Source organism: Rattus rattus, chromosome 9, assembly GCF_011064425.1.
Source record: "Rattus rattus isolate New Zealand chromosome 9, Rrattus_CSIRO_v1, whole genome shotgun sequence".
In the NCBI taxonomy this organism is placed as follows: Eukaryota; Metazoa; Chordata; class Mammalia; order Rodentia; family Muridae; genus Rattus; species Rattus rattus.
Window position 1 is genome coordinate 93,279,118 of NC_046162.1, and position 21,583 is coordinate 93,300,700.

At 49.3% G+C, this 21,583-nt stretch overlaps 1 protein-coding gene across 3 annotated transcripts in view; it reads right to left on the minus strand.

The window, feature by feature from the left end:
- The window catches only part of Rap1gap2 (RAP1 GTPase activating protein 2), a 220,105-nt gene that overhangs the window by 154,107 nt on the left and 44,415 nt on the right, over positions 1-21,583 (minus strand). Inside the window, exon 1 of one of the 3 annotated variants that reach the window (XM_032913634.1) lies at positions 14,991-15,022. The exons of the other annotated variants lie outside the window; for them this stretch is intronic. Coding sequence (XP_032769525.1) covers positions 14,991-15,007 — 17 coding nt within the window. The 5' untranslated portion in view covers positions 15,008-15,022. Of the gene's footprint in view, positions 1-14,990; positions 15,023-21,583 lie in introns of those variants that run through there. 3 annotated transcript variants of the gene reach the window in all.

A 21,583-nucleotide genomic window follows, 5' to 3' on the forward strand; every position in this document is an offset into this window, starting at 1 on the left:
AGTAAATTAATATTTCAAAAACATAAGTATATTATAGCTAGGCTTGATGATGAATGCCTTTTAAATCTCAGCACTTGGGAGGAAGGCAGAGGCAGGTAGATCTCTGTGAGTTCAAGGCCAGCCTGGCCTATAGAGCAAGTTCTAGGACAGCCAGGACTGGGAAAAAAATTATCAGTTGATAAATAAGAATATGTAATAATAAATGATAAGTAATAAGTAATAAATGATGATAACGTGGAATTTTATCACCTGGTCTATCCTGTACAGCCGAATCACTTTGAACAACTCAACCCATGTGGAATCACCATTATTACCTCCATTTACAAATGAAAAAGGTGAGAGGGAAAAAGCTAACCAAAGAGTCCAAGGTCTGTGGCGAGATAAGGAACTGAACTTCCCATTCAGAAGGAGGCTCTAAGGGCATGCCAGGCATGGCGGTGCAGACCTGTAATTCCAAACAGTCAAAAAGCAAGAGAGTCACATGTCCAAGAGAGTCACAAATTGTCCTGGGCAACTCAGGGAGGCAATGTCTCAAATAAAAAGTAAAAAGATACCTGGGGATTGGCGCTACGGCTCAATGGTAAAATTCTTGCCTGGGAAGCACAAGACTCTGGCTTCAATCTTCAGTATCAGAGACAGGGGTGGGGCAAGAGCCAGAGAGATGGCTGAGTTGGTAAAAATGCTTGGTACAAATGCATGAGGGCCTGAGTTCAATTCCCAGCACCCACACAAAAAGTCAGACATGTTGGAATCTGCCAGGGGTGGGGGGCCAGGAACGGATGAATTCCAGGAGCTCACAAGCTAGCCACCTAGCTTAAATGGCAAGTTCCGGATTCCAATGAGAGGCCCTGTCTAATAAATCAAGACGAAACCTGGAGCGATGTCTCAGCAGTTAAGAGCACAGGCTGCTCTTCTGGAGTACCCAGGTTAGGACTCCAGCAACTCCAGATCCAGGGGATCTGATGCCCTCTTCTGGTCTCCTTGGGCACTGCACGAACATGGTGTACAGATACAGAGGCAGAAAAAACACTGACACAGAAAATTTAAAAATAAATAGTTTTTTAAAGGTTGAGGCACGGGTTGGGGATTTAGCTCAGTGGTAGAGCGCTTGCCTAGGAAGCGCAAGGCCCTGGGTTCGGTCCCCAGCTCCGAAAAAAAAACCAAAAAAAAAAAAAAAGGTTGAGGCACACAGCTCTTCAGTGACAACACCTGAGGTTGACTTATGACCTCTACCTAATGCACGCGTGCACACACACAAAGAAAAGAAACTCTTATAGTCAAGAATAGTGGATGGTATTATTATCAATTAGGACGGCAGATCTCATGTTAAGCATTCTTGCCACAATAAAATATAAGTCAGGGGGTTGGGAATTTAGCTCAGTGGTAGAGCGCTTGCCTAGCAAGCGCAAGGCCCTGGGTTCGGTCCCCAGCTCCAAAAAAAAAGAAAAAAAATATATAAGTCAGATGCTTCTCCACTGAGGGTGGGGTAACAGTGAAAACTGAAAATACCGTACAGTGGAATGCACGGAGCCTGTCTAAGCCTGCACAGCAGCACGGCATAGGCACCCAGGGTTAGTCCTTGTGGTCATGGGGCTGTGGCTGGCAGCAGTTGCCCCGCGTTTTAAAGAGGATCACAAGGCACATGTCACTAGCCCACTGGTCTTAACCAAACCACAGGAAATTGGGCTCCTAACCACCATGGTGAAATATACAGGCCAAAGCCAAGGCCTCCTCAGCCTGCAGCCTGGCTGGCACCAGGGTCTTGCCTGTTTAATCTCCACTGCAAGTTCATGGGTGGTAGAGCATGTGCTTAGCATGTATGAGGCCTTGGCTTTAATGCACACACACACACACACACACACACACACACACACACACACACACACAGAGCGTACAGTAGAGAAACTTTATCTCTGTGGACTGAAATGGCCGCTCACGGGCAGTGCCATGGTGCTGTCTCCTGGTGCCTGATTACCGGGTCTCCCTTTTCAGCACAAGCTTTGGCCGCCTCCATCAAAGACAGCAAGAACGTGCTGGAGTGCTGGAGAAGAGCCAGCGGGAGAAAGGGAAGTGGGTATTCTCAGTCGGGGGAGGGGTCCCGACCTCAGTCAGCCTCAGCCTTTCACAGAGAACTGGAGCTCCTCGGGGTAAGGAACAGTCCCCATCATCTGAGAGGCACCGGAAAGCAAGTAATTATCTTTGAGATGGAAGCCAGCTGCACCAGCGAGCAATGGAGAGAGGGAGCAGAGACAGACAGAAGGCGGAGAGCAGGGTAAAGCAGCAGAGAAGGAAAGTGGGGGTCAAGGGAGGAGGCAGGCAAGGCATGTCACGAACAAGATCTAGGGCATGCTCATCTGCCCTAGTCAGAACTTTCAAACGTGCCACTTCTTGAGACAGAATAAAACCCACAATGGTTTAGGTTCCTACTCACAAAGCTGTCTAGTTCTATACATCATCTCTGGCCGCCAAATGAGCAGACCGTCCTGAGACAGCACTGCCACCTTCTGGAAGTAAGGAGAACTGTCGTTATTTCCAGCCTACCCACCACCGGAGTGGTCTTCCCCTCACCTTCACATCTGCCAAGCTGTTCCCACCCCCAAGGCCTTTGTTCCTGCGGTTCCCAGTCCTCCAGTCCCAGGATGCTCCTCCCCAGCCCCCAAATATTCTCACACCCAGTCTTTCTTTGCTTCTGGTCCTCTCGAATGTCACTTCTGTGAAGAGGCCGTTTGCTGACCTTTCATCTGATGCAACCCCAGGTCCAGCATGGTGACACACACTTATAATCTCAGTGTTTGGAAGGTGGGGGCAGGAGGATAGGCCAAGGATCATCCTTGGCTACATAGCAAGCCATCATGAGACCCTACCTAAAATGTCCCAAAATAAATAAATTAGAAGACCCTATCCCTGCTGTTTCCTTCCCAAAAGGCGTTCGTTATCTGGAACCACACAGGCTCCAGCACTCACCACAAGAAAATACCACAACACCTGTCAGCATGTGAGTTGTCGTTTGTGCAATACATTCAATAAACTTGGACCACTAGCGTTGCCGGGGTGAGATTCTCCATTCGTCCAGCTGAGCCATCCTGAGCGCAAGGACCCAAGTTCAAAGGCCAAAGGGATGAATTGCACCTGTTCACTCTCTCCACATTTATGTCAAGGGCATTACACTCCCACACATACTGGCTTGACTCCATATGCACAGGAGACTTGCTTTGCAAACCCCCCAGTCACGAGACCCCAGTTTCCACAGAATTCCTTTCACACGCTGAGGTGTTGTCTGAGAGGGACCACCTCAGACAGCTCCACCTTCCTGGAGCACTAGTGTAGCCTCCAGCCCAGAATCACCATCAGATTCAGCCCCATCCTCCTCAGTAACACATTCATGGTGCCTTGGCCTCCCTAATCCAGCTCTAGGATACCCAAAGCTACTGTGCCAATCTCCAGGGAAGCAGGTAACTTCCCATTCATCCCTCCAGGACGCCTGTCACCTCAGCCCCACGTTCAGACACCCCTGAATAGACCTCCACAGACTCCTACAGCGCACCCTTCCCCATTCTTCCACAGGGCTGTGGAGCCTGACACACTGCTTTGGGGACAGCTCCTTACACTCCCTGACCCGGTGTCCTGGATGTTCTCTCGGTTTCAAACTCCTAGAGAATTCCCTTTCAGCTGTCGCATGCTGTCCTTCCAAGAAGTTTCCACTCCTCCCAAATCTTTACAGGGATTACCTCAGGCTTTGGGGTCACTACAAAGAGCCTGAACTCTTTGCAGGCGAGACCCCATCCCATTTGCATCTGATTCCTCTTTATCTTCTGTAATAGGACAACTGGTCATGAGCAGAGGGATATATCGAATGTCTTTTGTATCACTTTTAGTGCGTTAGCTATTTCATCCTAAACATCCGTGTGAGACAAAGAATCTTGTCATCTTCACTTTCATGGTGGGGAGGTAAAGGCTCTGCCCTCCTGACCTCAGCAGTGACTGACTGAGCCAGGATTCAACAAAGGAATCCCAGCCCCTGAAGCAGGGCAGGCTCCAAATGGGTGCTCATTGAATATTCATGAGGTATGGACAACCTTCATTCCTCCTATCTCTGACCTTGGCACTGACAGCTCCAACAAAGACAAAGAACACCGGTGCACTTGCTTTCTCAGCTCCAGTTCTGACCCAGTTATCACAGCCAAGTCCCCCCCTCCCCCTGTCTTCCTCCTGCCCAAACCTTGAGCAGAAAACGATCCAGCTGGGACCAACAGAAGAGATGCTCCTGACAAGCCTGAGGTTTCTGTTCTGTTTGTTTGTTTTCAGAAAAGCACAGGTCTGTTTAGAGCACGGCCTGTGGGGCAGGCTGTACAGTAAGAATACTGCCCGCCTACTTTTTGTCTTTCTTTCTGATCGTTTTGGGGTTTTTTTGTTGTTTTTTGTTTTGTTTTGTTTTGGACTTTGGTTTTTGTTGTTGTTGTTGTTGTTGTTGTTGTTTTGAGCGAGGGTCTTATCATGTAGCTCAGACTGGCCTTAGACTTACGGTAATCCTCCTGCCTCTGCCTCTTGAGTACTAGGCTCACAGGCATGTATCTAGCTCACAAGTCGAGATTTAGACAGGAAGGTGGCGTGGTAAGTTTTTAACTAAAACTAGACACTGTCCAGAGGCACCCCTGGAAGATTCGGGCGTTCCCTTCAGAAGTACGAACACCTCAGCCCACTTCCTCCTGGTTGTCTTCCTCCTCGCTGTGACCAGTGCACTATTTCCTATTCACTGCCACTGCGTCTCCATCCTGTCTGCTCAAAACATGGTTATCTCTGCACTCTCCTGATGCCCCACTAGTGGCAGGACCACTCAGAAGCACAGGGCCACCTCTTTCCACCTTGACTGGGTTTATGTGAACTCTGCATCCTGAGCTAGAAATACGGAAGGGCATACAGGCACAGGTCCCTGAGGTCTGAAAGTCCATACCAGTGTGTATCCCCAAGACCCTTTCCTGCAAACACAGGTACACGCTCAACACTCACAGAGACTAAGACCAAGAAAAAAGACAAAAGTAAAACCTCTCTCTCTCTCTCTCTCTCTCTCTCTCTCTCTCTCTCTCTCTCCCCCTCTCCCCCTCTCTTTCTCCCCCCACCTCCCCTTCTTAAGCCCAACAGGATGGTTTCAACAGGATTAGAATCCTAGCAGATTCCTGAGCTCATGCCATGTGGGAAAAACCCTTAGGTTCCCTTGACAAGACCAGAAGCCATCCCATTTCCACGAGTTAGCCCTGGATCCATAGACAACACAAGGGCACATCCTCTCTGAGCACAGCCTTCCCATTCTCTGGAAACTAGCATGGTCCCAAAGAAAAAATGGGGGTGCATCAACTCCCAAGGTGATGGAGCATCCATCCTTTAGAAACTTGGGGTTCACGGTGGGGATGGGGTATTCCAACAAGATGTCAGAGGTCAGGTACAGGAACCAGCCCCACCCTGCCCTCTGTTCCCAGAACACTCAAACATTCTGGGCCCAGGATGGCTGCACCCAGGCACAGCAATCAACACGTGACCTTTTCGTAACCCAGAGAAGCTGCCGCCCTCGCCTGACTTCACTCTCCCTCCCACGTGTCCTTCAACCAGCCTTAGTGGGACCTGCAGCCTGGGTGTGTCCTTCCCAGATCAGTCTGTCTGAGAGTGACCACACGGGCCTTCCCAGCAAAGGAGGATCAGTAACGAATGCAGAAGCGGAGAACCCCTGGAAACCCAGCTCCAACTTGTAGCAGTCATGAGATCAGGGTAGGTCCATTCTCCCAAAGGCATGGCTTCTCCCATTTTAGATGAGAGGAACTGGAGTTGAAGCTCAGTGGTCGAATGCTTGCCTAACATGTGGAAGATGCTGGGTTCAATTTCTAGAATCACAAGGAAAAGAAAAAAAAAACAAAAGGAGGAGGAAAAAGAGGAAAAGAAAGAAGAAAGATAGATAGATAGATAGATAGATAGATAGATAGATGATAGATAGATAGATGATAGATAGATAGATACATACATACATAGATAGATAGATACATAGATAGATAGATACATAGATAGATGATAGATACATAGATAGATAGATAGATAGATAGATAGATAGATAGATAAAAAAAAATCTTCCTCATAGCTAGATGTAGTAACACACACTTTGTAATCCCAGTACTCAAGAGAGGATCGATCGTCACAAGTTCAAGCCTAGCCTGAACTACTAAGTGAAACCATACCTTGAAAATACAATAATGTTGGTGTGGGGGAGGAAGAATGAGAAGAGCCAGCTCCCGGGAATAGAGAGGACAGGAGGGGACATGGCAAGCTCTGAGACACTGCAACTGGTTTTGTCCGGCTGTGGTGGGATGTGGTACTGGGAATGTTTGGGTGTGACCTTATATGGTCAATTCTGAAGTGTGTGAGTTCAGGATATGCCCGGTCCCTGACATGTTACACGAAAGCTGGATGTTAGCTAAACAAGAGGACTCTCAGAAGGTGACAGCTGTCTGGGCCTGTCCCAGGCCTCAGCAGGCAGGGCTGTGAGAGCTCCCCACTGCAGGGTACCGGCTTGTGGCTGCCTCCTAGGTGCCATCTAGTGGCGCTGGATTTGCACACCTCTGAGACCTGTCCTTGGAAGTGAAGACAGGTCACAGACTGAGGACGTCCAGGCTCGTCTGGCTCTTGGAAGTTGACCTGGGAGCCTGGCCTTCAGTCTCAGCCAGTGCTGCCTAACAGAACTGTCCGCGACGGTGAAGATGTTCTGAAGTGGTCTATGTGTCTCTCTAAATGGGTCAGCTCTGTCCCAGGAAGCAAGATGCATCTACTTTTTTTGGTTATTGTGGTACTAGAGCCTTGCATATTCACGGCAAATACTCAAAGGAAGAAAGGCAGATTTCCCTTCACTGGTAACTGGTCAAAGGCAACAGTAAAAAACACATTAACAAAAAATTACATTCAGATTCCTTGCAAATTTGTTATAACCAAAACTAAAAACATTAATATCTAAAAATAGAGCAATAGCTAAATTAATTATGGGACCCCATTATCACAGGGTAAGTAGCATTTTAAATCATGGGGGGATGGTATGCATTGTTTGATTTGGGGTTTTGTTTTGTTTGTGTTTTGCTTTGGTTTTAGGACGGAATCTCATGTAGCCCAGACTGACCTCACATCCACCATGTAGCATAGGAAAACCTTGAACCTCTGGTCCTCCTGCATCTACCTTCGATTACAAGATTACGGGAATGCACCACTGTCCCTGGTTCTATGTGGTGCTAAGGATCAAACCCAGGCCTTCACACGTGCTAGGCAAGCACTCTACCAGCTGAGCTGCAGCCCCAGCCCTGAGTCACCTTTTAAAAGATCACTTAGTGTTGAAATGACATTATATAACACCTTCTTTTAATCTAAAAAAAAAAAATAAGACTATTAGGAAACACTAAAACAGTGCCATGTAGAGGGGACATCGCTCGGCGTCTTGGCAGTGGCTCGGCAGGCCTGACCCCTGGGTTCGAGCCCCAGCACCATAAATAAGGAGAACAATGTTATTTTGGGTGGTGGGCTATGGGTTTATTCTTATTTTCTTTTCTTTTTTTGGAGCTGGGGACCGAACCCAGGGCCTTGCACTTGCTAGGCAAGCGCTCTACCACTGAGCTAAATCCCCAACCCCTATTCTTATTTTTTTCACTTCAACATTTGTACATATTTTTTAAATCTCTTGCAGTGAGCATGTACTATTTTTATAATAAAAAAAAACACTATTTTTAAAGATGGGGGGAGGGATGTTCCAGTGTAGGAAAACACTTTGATCCAGCTAAGAGAGAGAGAGAGAGAGAAACACAAGAACACACCCAGGCCTACAGGGAGGAACTCAAAGGAGGCAGACATTGATCTGAGGGTGGCACAAAGAGGACTTTCATTCATTTATCCAGAATTCTATTAGTGCCCATGGAATAAGTAAATGTGATTTTGCCGATCAGATTTGGGCTTCCACAACTATGAGGGCAAGGGCAGTAGAGGGAAGGTGGGTGGTTAAAATTCCCCTGGCAATACCACACAGAGCTGAGGCCTACAGCATCCCTTCTCACCTGTGCCGTGGGTATCTGTCACAAATACGCAGAGGGTCGAACGGGGACAGCCACCAATACAGAGTTTGAGATATCAAGACATAAAAATGTCGTAGGGATCCAGGTATGCAGGATACAATAGCAAGCACACAAAATGCACAAACAGCCTCTGACTGGCAATTAAAAAGGAGGAACTACAAGGAGTTCTCTGAGAGATTCCAGAATGCCCGAGGAAGGGCACACTCAGAACTATAACAGCAGCAGTCACATAGACACATACACATCTGATGCACTCTGTGTTCCTGCACTATTCTTAGCAATGGGCAGATGCGAACTTACTTCATACCCAAAATAACACTTTTGTGCTTTTCAAATGAGGAAACTGAGGTACAGAGAAATTAAATAACCTGTCCAAGGACTTAGGGCTGGTAAGAGGCAGGGCCTAGCTCCGAACCCAGACAACCGGGCCAACGAGGCACCATGGCAAAAATTCAAAAGAATGTCACATGTAAGACTTATTTTTTTGATACAGGGCATCTCTTCTATATGGCTCTGGCAGTCTTGGAACTCACTAGAAGAGCAGGCTGGCCTCGAACTCCTGGAGCTCCATCTGTCTCTGCCTATGGAGTGCTGAGATTAAAGGTGTGCATCTGTAAGCACGGCACATGTGTGGATTTTTAATATAGTTATTGTCTTAGTCAGGGTTTCTATTCCTGCACAAACATCATGACCAAGAAGCAAGCTGGGGAGGAAAGGGTTTATTCAGCTTACACTTCCACATTGCTGTTCATCACCAAAGGAAGTCAGGACTGGAACTCAAGCAGGTCAGGAAGCAGGAACTGATACTGGGGCCATGGAGGGATGTTACTTACTGGCTTGCTTCCCCTGGCTTGCTCAGCTTGCTCTCTTATAGAACCCAAGACCTCCAGTCCGGAGACGGCATCACCCACAGTGGGCTGGGTCGCTTGATCACTAGCTGAGAAAATGCCTTACAGCTGGGTCTCATGGAGGCCTTTCCTCAGCTGAGGCTTCTTTCTCTGTGATAACTTCAGCTTGTATCAAGTTGACACACAAAACCAGCCAGTACAGATGTTCTCAAAGAGCAGGATTAACGCAGGCAGATGCCAGGATCCAAGGATGCTGAAGTCTGTTATATAAAATGGACTGGTATCCACATGGAGCCTACACATCCTCCTGTGTGAAGCCCATCTTCTCTGGATTACTTGTGACATCTATCACACGGCAGCACTGTGTACGCAAATGTTACGCTGCGCCGTCCAGGGAATAATAACAAACAAATGGGTCCGCACCTGTGCAGCACAGGTGTGGTTTGAAACACATGAACTGCTGGGTGTGGTGATGCAGGTCTTTACTCCCAGCACTCAAGAGACAGAAGCAGGTGGATCTGTATGAATTCTAGGCCAGCCTGGTCTACAGAGCAAGTTCCAGACCAGCCATGGCTACATGGTGAGGCTCTGTCCAAAACTATGTATATTTTCAATCCAAGGTGGAATCTATGGATACAAAACCCAGAAAGGTCAACTACATACACAAAACCTCAGTTTACTTCTAGATAATCGTTCGGAACTGAAGAGATGGCCTAGCCTGTACAGTGCTTGCCAAACAAGCATGAGGACTTGGGTTCAATCCCTAGCCACGATATAAAAAGAGCAGGCACACTTATAAGCCCAGCACTGAGGAGCCACAGACAGAGGTCCCTGAGGTTCGCTGACTGAGCAATCTAGCTGAGCTGGCAAACTCCAGTCAATGAGAGATGGTCTCAAAACCCAAGCGGGGGAGAGACCAATGAAATAAATGAGCTGGAGAGTAGTTGAGTGGAGAACAGCTGAGAAAAACACCAAACATCAACCCCTGGTCTCCAAACACACCGGAACACGCACAACTATATCCCTGGCCTTTATACACACAGGAACATGGACATCTATACCACCCATGCCTCCATGCACACGGGAATGTGTACATCTATACCATCCCAGGCCTCCATGCACACAGGAACTCGGACATCTATATGATCCCTGCCCCCATACATACAGGAACATGTACATCTATACCCCTGGCCTCTATACACACAGGAACACGCACATCTATACCACCCCTAACCCCACACACATAGGAACACATACATCTATACCACCCTGGCCTCCATACACACTGGAACATACCACACATGCACACACAAAGCACGTATGGATCTTGAAGCCTCTATATTAAGTGAAATAAACCATACAGGAAACATGCAAATACGACATGGTTTTACTGGTATGAAACTCATAGAGGTAGACAGAGGAATGGTGGCCACGGGATGGGAAATGGTAGGGAATGAGGGGCTACTACGGAGTGGGGGCGGAGATTCAGACACAGTGGTGAGGTGCGCACTGACGCACAGCCAGGCACGGATGCTAATGCTCTGAGCAGTGCACCTAAGGGGGCTAAGGAGGTTTGAGGGTGTAGTTCCTGGCGTGAACCGTCACTCTGCATAATCCAAGCATGATGCCATAAGCCTGTGATTCCAGAATTTGGGAAGTAGAGGCAAGAGGGTTAGACGTTCCAAGTTTTTTCTTGACTACAGAGTGAGTTTAAGGCCAGACTGGGCTAGGTGAAACTCTGTGAAAAGGAAGAAAGGGAGAGGGAGCAAGGGAGGGAGGGAGGGAGAGAGGGAGGGAGGGGAAAGGCAACTTTTCCTACTGTATATTTTATTCAAAAGAGTTGGTGAAGATTAGATGAAAATATCAGCTGTCAGCTGAGGGTGCAGCTCAGCGCTGGAGCGCTTGCCTAGCTTGCACCAGGCTGGGTTTAAGTTCCAGAGCCACATCAAAACTGTTCAAAATGATCTGCTCTGGGTCTCCAGTGTCCAGATGCATAGCACACCGCTACCTGACGGAGGGAGGAGAGAGGGAAGGAAAGTCCTGGTTTAGAGAAGGAAGCAAGCTCAGCAGGCAGGAAGGCCCTGGAAGCTGGCTTAGGCTTTCCCATCTTCCCTCCCCCTCATTCTCCTGTTTGCCCGCACTGTGGTTGCTATGGAAACAAGGGGCACCTTGGGCTCCTAGAGCTCAGCCCAGGTGCTGCTAACTCTGGGAATAATACGGGCATGTGAGTAAGAGAAAGGCGGTCCTGGGGCTTTGTGTACACACACGTCTGCTCCCAATGCCTCCTGTTCGTTTAGTGTCTGTGTCACTGACATATGCACCTCTGTCCTCATCAGGCAGACTTGAGTGGCTGTGCACATCAATTCAGCTTGCCCTTGTGGGTCCGTGGGGGTGTTTACAGTCCTTTGGGCATGTCGTACCGTTACATCTGTGATCACACAGTACTACTGTACGCCACCAGAAACTCTGTGATTAGACACTGTGCTCTACGCTTCCCCTGAGCCATCACGCTTAAACCTCACGGCAGCACCGCGTGCAGCACTATTAATATTCACTGGTAGGGAAACTGGAGCACAGGAAGGTCGTGCGGTTTCCCTCAGCACACCCAGAGCATGAGAACCTGACCACCGAATCTGCACTGTGGGAACAGACCTTTACTTATTTTTTATTTTATGTGTATTAGTGTTTGCCTGCATATATGTCTGTGTGTCCCATGCATACCTGAAGCCTGGAAAGGCCAGGAAAGGCCACCGGGTCCCCTGGAACTGGAGTTACAGATGATTGTAAACTATCGTGTGGGTGCTGCCTGGTCCTTTGCAAGGGTATCAGGTGCTCTAAACCACTGAGCCATCTCTCCAGACCCCAAAGGTCAAAGCCCTTTAAATGAACTGGATCCCAAACAGCTGTGGCCCACCTCACCACAAGTACCTTGTCCTGCTGTGGTGACAAACACTAAGGCTTCCTGAGCCCCACCCAAGGCTGATAAAGGAGAATCCCCCAGATGGGGCCCAGGGAGCTGCATTCTAACCCAGCCCCTGGACTGGTCTGCCCGGCCACCAGAATATTCAGCCACCGATTCAACCTACTCTGGTCATAGCAGAATGGAGGTGGGGCTGTCCCTCCTGAATCCAGCTCCGGAACTGTGAAACTCCTCATGCAGCCAAAGCTCCATCTACAGTAAGCATCTAAAAGCAGCCAAGCACCCAGGCCAAGCCAGCTGCTGTCAGCGTGCTTCTCCCCAGGGCAGGGCTCCACAAGTCAGTTATGTGGCTTTGTGGCCTGCCAGGCACGGATTTCCGCCCACTCCACCCTCTCAGAATGAGTCGGTTGTGGGGGGTTGTGGGGCGGAGGCTCACACAGTGGGTAGCCTGCCTATTCACAGATCAGCCAGAGGCAGGGAGGGAAGCCACCTGGCCAGGGTAACAAACACTATAGAAAGTTCCTACTGGCTCTGACCTCAAGGAATAATAACACAGACAGAAGCCATATGACAACCGTAGCAGAGACAGCATTCACTATGCCCCTGACCAGAGATATTCTCTCTGCTCCAGGATGCTGAGGAAGGGGGTGCTGTGTGCACCCGGAGTGGAGGAAGCTAAGCTGGGAAAGGAAAGGGAGAGGCGTATTTGCAAGAAAACAGAACCAGAAACTGACAGTGGTGAGATTTGAACTTGAGATTGCGAACTCGCCTCAGGTCATCCAGCAGGTGGAGACAGGATTTAAACAGAAACTCCCGGTCTCCAATGGCTGCAAAGTAAGCCACCGATTGGTAGTTCCTGTTCTGCACACGTTTGAGAATGCTTATGGATGGTAGGCTATGGCCTCAAAAGTTCCGTTAAATCTGAAGATGGTGTTCCTTGCCACAGCTAGAAGGTGGGGTATTGGCAATAGGTGAGTAGAGATGGGAAATTTTGTTAGACATCCTACAGGGGCCAGGACAGACCACCACAGGGACCATCCAGACCAATGTGAAGAGTCAAGCCCTGGATTAGAGTGACAGACCCACCTGGAGCCCACATGAACCCCCAGGTCCACCCACCCATGGGCCACTGTCATGCTTGTCAGTCCCTGGAGACAGCAGTTCTCAAACTTCACTGCCCACAAATGTCATTCCTGAGAAGGTACAAGTGTCAGGTACCACAAGATCCCTGACATTGATGTTATTGTTATTGTCTGTTTGTTTCCCAGAGTCTGGGCCTTGCTTTGTAATGCAAGCTGGCCTTGAACTCAGATCCTCCTACTTCAGCCTCTGAGTGCTGGAAGGACAGCCTTGTAGTGCCCACCACACCTGGCTGGTGATAAGAATTTTTCATGGTCACCAGGAGACACTCTCCAGAGGCCAGACATCTGGAGCTCTTCTACCTTGTGAAAAGAAAGCGAAGATCTTACCACCAGTGATGAACTTAAGACAGTTGGGGAGCATTTCACAGAGACGTCCCAGCAAACTCCAAACCTCACCTCCACCAGAGGTGGGAGCCAAGCCCGCAATAGCTCCTGGGGGAAAGCACTAAAGGAGCCTGCAGACCTGCATCTGACCCCCCAGATCAGGACAGTTAGAGCGAGTGGCTTTTGAGATGTGAACTCATCACACTGGCAGAGACTTGGGGAGGGGAGGGAATTAACTTCCCAGCTTCCATCACTGTCTGGGCAGGAGATAATGGGCCTGAATTAGGAGACAGGAGGACCAGCCCTGCATGAGTCAGAGGCTTCCCAGCCGGGAGAGGGAGGAAGCACTGGATATGAAAGAGAAAGGTTAATTGGGAGGGAGCCAGTCTGGGAACAGAGCCGGAAATGATCAGGCAGCCACAGAGGGGACAAGAGCTGTAAAGGGGAAAGGGGACCCAAGGATAGGGATTGGGGAATCAGCCACAAATGTGAGAGCAGAGGCCAGGGGTTGGCACATCAAGGCCAAGGTCAACCACAGGTAAACCCAAAGCCCATCCATCTCCTTTCTTAGCTCATAGGTTAGTTGTCCAGACTTTGCCCAAACTCCAGACCTCTGATAGCTTGCAAAGCGGTTCCTGTAACAACAAGATTAGCAAGGCCAGTCTGGGCACTCCAGAGGCTGCAGCAAGGGGATCGAAAGTTCAAGGCAAGCCTGGGCAGCTTACCAAGATCATGCCTCGTTTCTGTGGGGCTGATGCAGGCTGCCTAGAAAACTTCCAACAAAACCCAGTACGGCCACTGAGAAACCCTACACAGCGAAGGGTCCAGGCTGGTCAGCCAAGAGGAGAGGAGAGACAAGCTGCAAGGGAGCCCTCTGAGCCCCAGAGAGCACAGGAGAAGGGGGGATTAGCTTTCTTGAGGAGGAGGGGCATGACTGGTTATGCAATGGCAGTTTCAGAGATCCGACATGAAATTAAGAGGCAACACTGAGCAAGCAGAACTGTATTCTGATAAACCAGGCACCCTTAAAATCTCATGAGCTCCCTGACACTGGAGACGACCAAGCGGAAGCTAACGGATTAGCTACAGAGGCAGGGGGATGCATGTCATGGGTAGTTTGCCCTGTCTGTTTCAAGCCCTCAGCCTCCAGGAATCCGAGATCTAGGGTCTTTTCGATGGCTTCCTTCTCCCAGGACCCTCAGGAACAATGCTCTGGACTCTGCTTCCCAGGCAGGCTGGATAATTTAGACAAATCAGACTGCCCACTTCCTTCCTCTTCCTTCCATAGAATCCAGAGCCTCCCATCTAGGCCTAGCAGAGCTGAGGGCCTGAGAGACCTGTGGAGACCCCCAAGCGGCATAGCACAAGACTTCCAGAAAGTAAGCTGGGTAAAGGAGACTGAAGGGAGAACTGAGCGGAAGCTGGCAGGCCACAGGCAAGCCATCCCACCCTCCTGCACCCTCCTCACCTCCCTCACTGACACAGTTAGCTATGTCCATTCCACTCCACGACTCCACTAGCCACATGGAAGGCACCCTCCCCGGGATCCAGGGATCAGCTGAGCTGTTCTTTGCGGTCCCATGCCCATCTCAGAAGACGTCCCAGCCCCCAGAACTTAACGCCATCAGCAACCACCCACCACCCAAAAATCAGAACATGGACTCACCAGAGTTTCCTAGGCATGATGGGACTGGTCAGGATGAGATTAGGAGCACATATGTCCCTAGAGTCTATAGAACTCGCTATCTAGCAAATGGTACCTCCAGCCTGTGCCTGGCAATAAAATCAGGACACAGCCCAATTGCCAGCTAAGCACCCGCCTGCCTTGCTTCTCCTGGTAGCCACTCACACCGCCCCAGACTCAGATCCCAAAACAGACATGTTCGTGGTTACCATAGGAACTTGCTAAAGCCAAAAAAGGCACCACACCGGCACCCACATGGGCCCTCTAAGCTCATGTCCACTTGTACTGGTGATCACACACACACACACACACACACACACACACACACACACACACACACACACACACCTAACAGCATTCATGCACAGGGCCCATCCTAAAGAAATTAATGGCCTAGGACATAGAAATAAAGGGCTCCCCTATGGTTCCCTGAAAACTCGGGCACCAACTGCCAGCCAGAAGAAGCTCACCTAGAGCTCACCCACTGAAGGCATCGGAAGCTGAGTTAGGTTGGAGGACCAGAGTAAACAACCCCCACTGTGCCTGCAGGACCACAGAGAGGGCCCTGCCCTCTGACTCCCTGCCACACACCAGCTCCTCTAGCCCTCCACCCCCTCCTTCTCTAGTCCCTTCTACTGGCTGGAGTGTATAACTCCCTGGACCCCAAACAACACAGGATAAAGAATGGGAAAGACAAAAAGGTCTTATATTCAGAGTCCTATTGCCTCCCTGAAACTGACCCGATTCCTGAGTTCCCCATCTCTACAAAGGGGACCCCATGTCCACCCAGGGCTCACTTTCACTAGTCTTACTACCCTACTCTGGTCTGCAAGCTATGAAGTATCTGAGCCTGACCATTCTCACCCCTTCTGAAAGCCCTCTCATTGTCCCCAAGCTCTCCCACAGCCCAGCCGCCCTCCTACCGGCAGCCCAACCAGCCAGTCTCCTGTCTGGCAAGAACAACAGCTCCCAGGTCCTCCCACCCACGCTGCCTCACACCTCAGTGCCTTCCTGGTGCAGTGATGTAGCACCAAGCCTCTCTTCCCACGCTGGACCACTGACCTCACACACCCTTAGAGACAGCCTAGACCTATTGTCTCCAGAAGGGGAGAACCAGTGAGAGCCCTTGCTACATCCCATGGCAACTGTCTGCGCTCTCCCTAAGGGGCTGAAAGCTGCCATGGGCAGACTATTCTCCGCACCCCCTTTTCTCGGCCCCTCACCGTCTCTGGCCTGGCTGTGGCTTTGGAATGAAGGCGCCAATAGATGTTGGTTGAACTGACTCAATCATCTCCCCATAAAAACATTGAGCTCCCCATGTCTTTGACAAGCCCAGGAGAAAGCCTCTACAAATGTTCTAGGTGTGTAGCACTGGATGTAGGATAAGTCAACTGCAGAATGTTCTAGGACATCCTTGTGGTAACCTAAAGATTCTTGTAACCCACAGTAAATAAAGATCTGCCGGCCAGTGGAGAAATGAACTGCTGATCATGACCCTTGGCCAATGAGAAGAGCCATTAAGTGGGGATCAATTGTTGACTGCAGAGAAATGGGCTCTCTGGAGAGGCTGGAAACACACACTTGCTCCACAAGCTCTCCCCTCTGATGACATTGTGACGGGCTGGCACCAAGAGAACCAAGAGAGCAGATGTCTACCGAGATCACCACCTAGAGTCTACATTGCTCTTACAGACTGGTGTGGAAGTCTTGGTGGAAAAAACAAACAAACAAGCAAACAAATGAAATGGCCATCTTTAACCTCAGCACTCAGAAAGTGGAGAAAGGCAAATCTGATCCTGAGTCAGCTTAGTCTATACAGTAAGTTTCAGGCTAACCAGGGCTGCATGGAGAGACCCTATTTCCAAAAGGGGTGGAGGAGGGGCGTGTGGAGAGCTGTGACAGCTCACGAGGCCCTTCCAGCGGGTGGTGTGCCCTATCCTGCACAGCGTCTATTGTAACTACGCTCAGGGGTGCTGGTGGCCAGGGTTAGCTCACTGACACACTGCCTGTTCCCACCTGTGTCTCCATCTTTTTTTCTAATAGAATTGGAACCCTTAGCTGCTTAAATCATCAACAAAGAATAGCAATGGCTGCTTACGGCCAAACCACAGCATGCTCAACCCAAGTCAGACCTCTGCTTTCCTCCCTCAAGGAAGAAATCCAAGAACAAACGTGCACTCTGCCCATCACGCGCCATCTGTCTGCCAAAGCTATCATTTCAAGGGGCCAAGAGCAAGCCATCAAGTATGCAGTTCGGTTCTGTCCTTTAAGATTATTTTATTTTTATTCTGTGTAAACATGTGTGTTGCCAGCATGTATATACATGCACACCCCACGTGTCTGGTTCCTGTAGAGGCAAGAAGAGGGCACTGGATCCTCTGGAACTGGAGTTAAGAATGGTAATAAGTCACCAAGCGGGTGCTTGGAAATGAACTAGGGTCTTCTAGAAGAGTAGCCAGTACTCTTAACTGCTGGGCCATCTACCTCTCCAACGTCCAATTAGGTTCTTTCTCCTACGAGATAACAGACTCAGATTGGGCATTGGAGCATATTTCCTGGAAGTAGAGGCAATTGGTCCTTACCCAAGCTCATGCTCATTTGGTCACCGTGGCTGTCCCTGGTCACAAAAGTCATCTCAGGGGACTGGAGCCATGCAACAGACAGACAGACAGACAGACAGACAGACACACACACACACACACACACACACACACACACACACACACACACACACACACACACGGTGGGGACTCCTTCCGGGATTCCCTCTGGGAGAAAGTAGACCGGCTTTGATTCAGGTACTACGTCTGCGTCCTAAGCCAACCCCCAAAGCACGCTGAAGATGGGAGATTCCTGCATGCTGACCGCTCTACCTGTATCCATCCTCCTACCTCTGTATCTTCTCCTCCGCCTGCATCCCTCCATCGGCCTCTGCCTCCCCTCCATCTCCATCCCTCCGCCTGCATCCACCTGCCTGCCTCTGCCTTTTTATTTCTATCTAGGGTCCCATTTTCCTGTGATGGGGTAAGCATATGATCCAAGTTCCATCATTCAGTGAACCTGTGCTGAGAATCTCCCTTAGCGCCTGCCCAGTGTCCAGTCTTGGGATCCAAAGATGAAGGGCACAGTCATGCATATTTGCTCAGCAGGGAGCATCTGCAATTATCCCCCCCCCCACCAAAAAAATACAGAAAGACATAAGGCAAGACCAGAATGTCATAGTGGTTGAGAACTTGCCCTGCATGTACAGGTCCTGGGTTTGATCCCCACCATTGTAAAGGCAGGGGTGGGGGAGGATAAGCCATGCATATAGCTAGCATGTTAAAGCTACCAAGGAGCAGTCCATTCCTTATCCAGCTCTCCCATTTTATAGACCCATAGAAGTTACTGACCTGCCCATTTATTAGCCCAGGTCTAGAACCTGGGCCTGCCAACCCACAACTCAAGCTTGTTTCTCCCGCATGGTACTGCTGTCACCCCCTTTCCATGTTCCTGTGTAGCCCCATGTTCCTTGTATCCCCAGCAATAGTTAAGTCCTAGCCTCTGGGGGGCCTCCTCATGCAGGCATCATAGGCCTCTCTCAGTCTGGGCATCTGGCAGGGAGGAGGGCACCAGGAGGTCAGGTCATGACCCCTGGATCAGGAGATATGGACTGAGAACACGAAGCTCTACCCTGATGGAACGAAATATAAGATTCAAACTCTACCTTCACAGCTTACTTGCTGATGACCTTGAACAAGATTCCCCACCTCTCCGAGTGTTTATTTTCCCATCTCTCAAATGCCAAATGCAAAGGTCCCTTCTCCACACAGTGGCTGGGAAACCTCTGGATAGCAAGTGATAAAATCTCAATGCTCGGTGCCCATGGGGCAGACCTCATCTTCAGAACTATCTGCCTCGGGGACATCTCCAGGACTATCGACCCCTGTGTCAGTGACACCAGGTCCCTGGGGAGTGAGCCGAGGCAATCAAGGCATACAGGCCACAGGATAGGAGTGTCTGCTGCTGAGCAGAGAACAGGCTGCAGGAGGAAGAATGCTTCAGCCAGCAGAGGCGGAAGCAGAAAGTCTTAGACCCAGGCGGAGGCCCCCCAGCATGAATTTGACTGCTCACTTTGTCCTGCCAGAGAGCAGAGGCACAGCCTGAACACACTCCTCCAGAATTCTGTAGGACCTACATTACCAACTGAAGGAAGAGGAAGATACGACCACATCATTTTAGTCCTACAGCAAGTAAGGACTGGATATGACCTCTTGTAGTGTCTTCCAGTCTTCCTATCCTGAGAACAAATATCCCCCCACCTAGAGTAATAGCCATCTCTTCATCCAAACTGATTGGACAGTGGCTATATATCCTGCAAAGAGTTAGGCTAAGTAGGTTCTCCTTTTAAAAAAGCATTATTGATAAAACGGGCATGTGGTACACACTGTAATCCCAGGACGTGGGAGGTGAAAGCAAGAGGTTCAGGAGTTCAAGGCCAGCTCCGGCTAATATGGGCATAATGTTTTTGTACACTGTGTAAAGTTTACCCTTGTGTTATTCAAATGCTGATTTCTCTGCCCTCACATCTTGTTTCAATCCAGGCACAACATTGTAATGCTTATACCAAGAATCTCCTGTCTCAAGTTTCTGTAAAAAATTCTTACCATTTATTCTCTGCCTTGTCAATAAATGCTGATCACTCAAAGGCTGGCCAGGATAGAGAATAGGGGCAGGATGTCTGCCAACCTATTGGGAGAGAAGGGAGGGGGGAGAGAAGGAGAGAAGGGGGAGAGAGGGAGATTCAGATCAGGGAGGAGGATGGAGGATTTGGAGCTATGAAAAAGGGGCCCGGAGAGAGATCGTGGAAACGCACCTGAGCCCAGAAAGCCAGATCAATAATAACATGCACGTATCATGGGATGGGGCTGAGAGAGCCAGATCACCATGGAAGGCTAAGGCAGATCATTTAGCTGCTCAGCTAGCAAGGTGCAGTTTTAAATAAATCTTGGTTTCTCTGTGCAGTTATTGGGGACCAGCATGAGGTAAAGAAATTTCAGCCAGGGGCTTCATTCACTGTTTACGTTTATATTAAGAAGAATTCATTTACATACTATATAGAGTTTGTGGTCAGACTGGACTTCGTGAAACCTAGTCTCAAAAAACAGCAAAAGTTTATTGAGGCAAACTCCACGCGCCATTTTAAGTGCACTTCAATGCTTCTCAGAACGGTCACAACCTTGTGTCACTCTTATCACTATCAACACCATACTCGCCATTTGTTGGCCAGAATCTATTATCTTTTAAATCTCACTCTCCCTACAGACCCCCAATTCCTCAGAAACCATTAACCTACTCAGTCCCTAGGGACGTCCTAGTCTACGCACATCACTTATGTGAAAGGGTGTAAGATGTGTTTTTTCAGTGTCTGGATTCTTTTCCATAGCTTGTTTTTGACATAAGTCAAGTTTCATGCCATCTATAGCTTTGTGGTAAATTTTACTATCTAAAGTACAATCTTTCAACTTCATTCTTCCCTGTTAAAGTCTATTTGAGCTTCCCTGGACCTGGTTCAGCCCCTCCTGAGCATCTCTTAGGTTCCTTAAGGCTTATTGGATGGGAGACTTTCCATCTTTAGCCTAACCGGATTACACATTAAAGCTCTTGTTCTTTTTCTCTTTTGAGGCAGGTACATTTGTCTCATGGGTCCCAGACAATACCTGAGTATGACCTTGAGCTCCAGAGCCTCCCCATCAACTCCGAATCTTCCCACCTCCTCCTCCTAAGTGATGAGATTACAGGCGTGTGCCACCACATTCAGTTTAAAGGGTTTGCTTCCTGAAATCAACAGATCTTAAAGCTACAATTCAGTCCTACACCCTGCAGGACACCACCAATGCCATGTTCCCCACCCCTGAACTCTAACTGTCCCCCACGTATTCAGAGACCCTACAGAGATCCCGCGCTCAGCACTGGCCTATCTGCTCCCAGTCCTTCACACACCCTGTATCCCCTTCCTCTACAGGTTACAAATGGATCTACTGAAAACAAACAGGCTCTCTGCAAACCATGGCTGTAGTTGCAATAGATGGCTCAAGGCAGCCCCCCAAAACCACTTCTTCTCTGCACACCCCTCAGTAACCCTGCTCACCACCTCACACCTCATTCACTATGCAGATACACCCCTGAGAAGACCTGGAAAAGTCAAGCATGTTGCCAAAAGATAAAGGTATAGATAGACCTGTAACTCGGGCTGCTGGAGGGGTTGAGGCAGAAAGATTTCAGGCTCAAGGTGTTGCTCTCTTGCTCTCTCTGAACTCCAGACCCCTGACCATGGCTATCATAACATCTCTGATTATCCACAGGAGACACAAGATTGGGATTAAAAGCGCTCTATCATAAAGGGGAAAGAGGGTGTAGAAAAGATTTGCAGTATATACCCTCCCCCAGAAGGATAGACAATCAGCTAACAGTTGCTAGGGAGGGAGGACCCTTCTTCGACGGCATAGAGACCAGTAAGCTGCCCACACTCTTTTGCATAACCCCTCAACCATGATCCTGTGAGTCACCCCAACTTAACTCATTGATCCACCAAG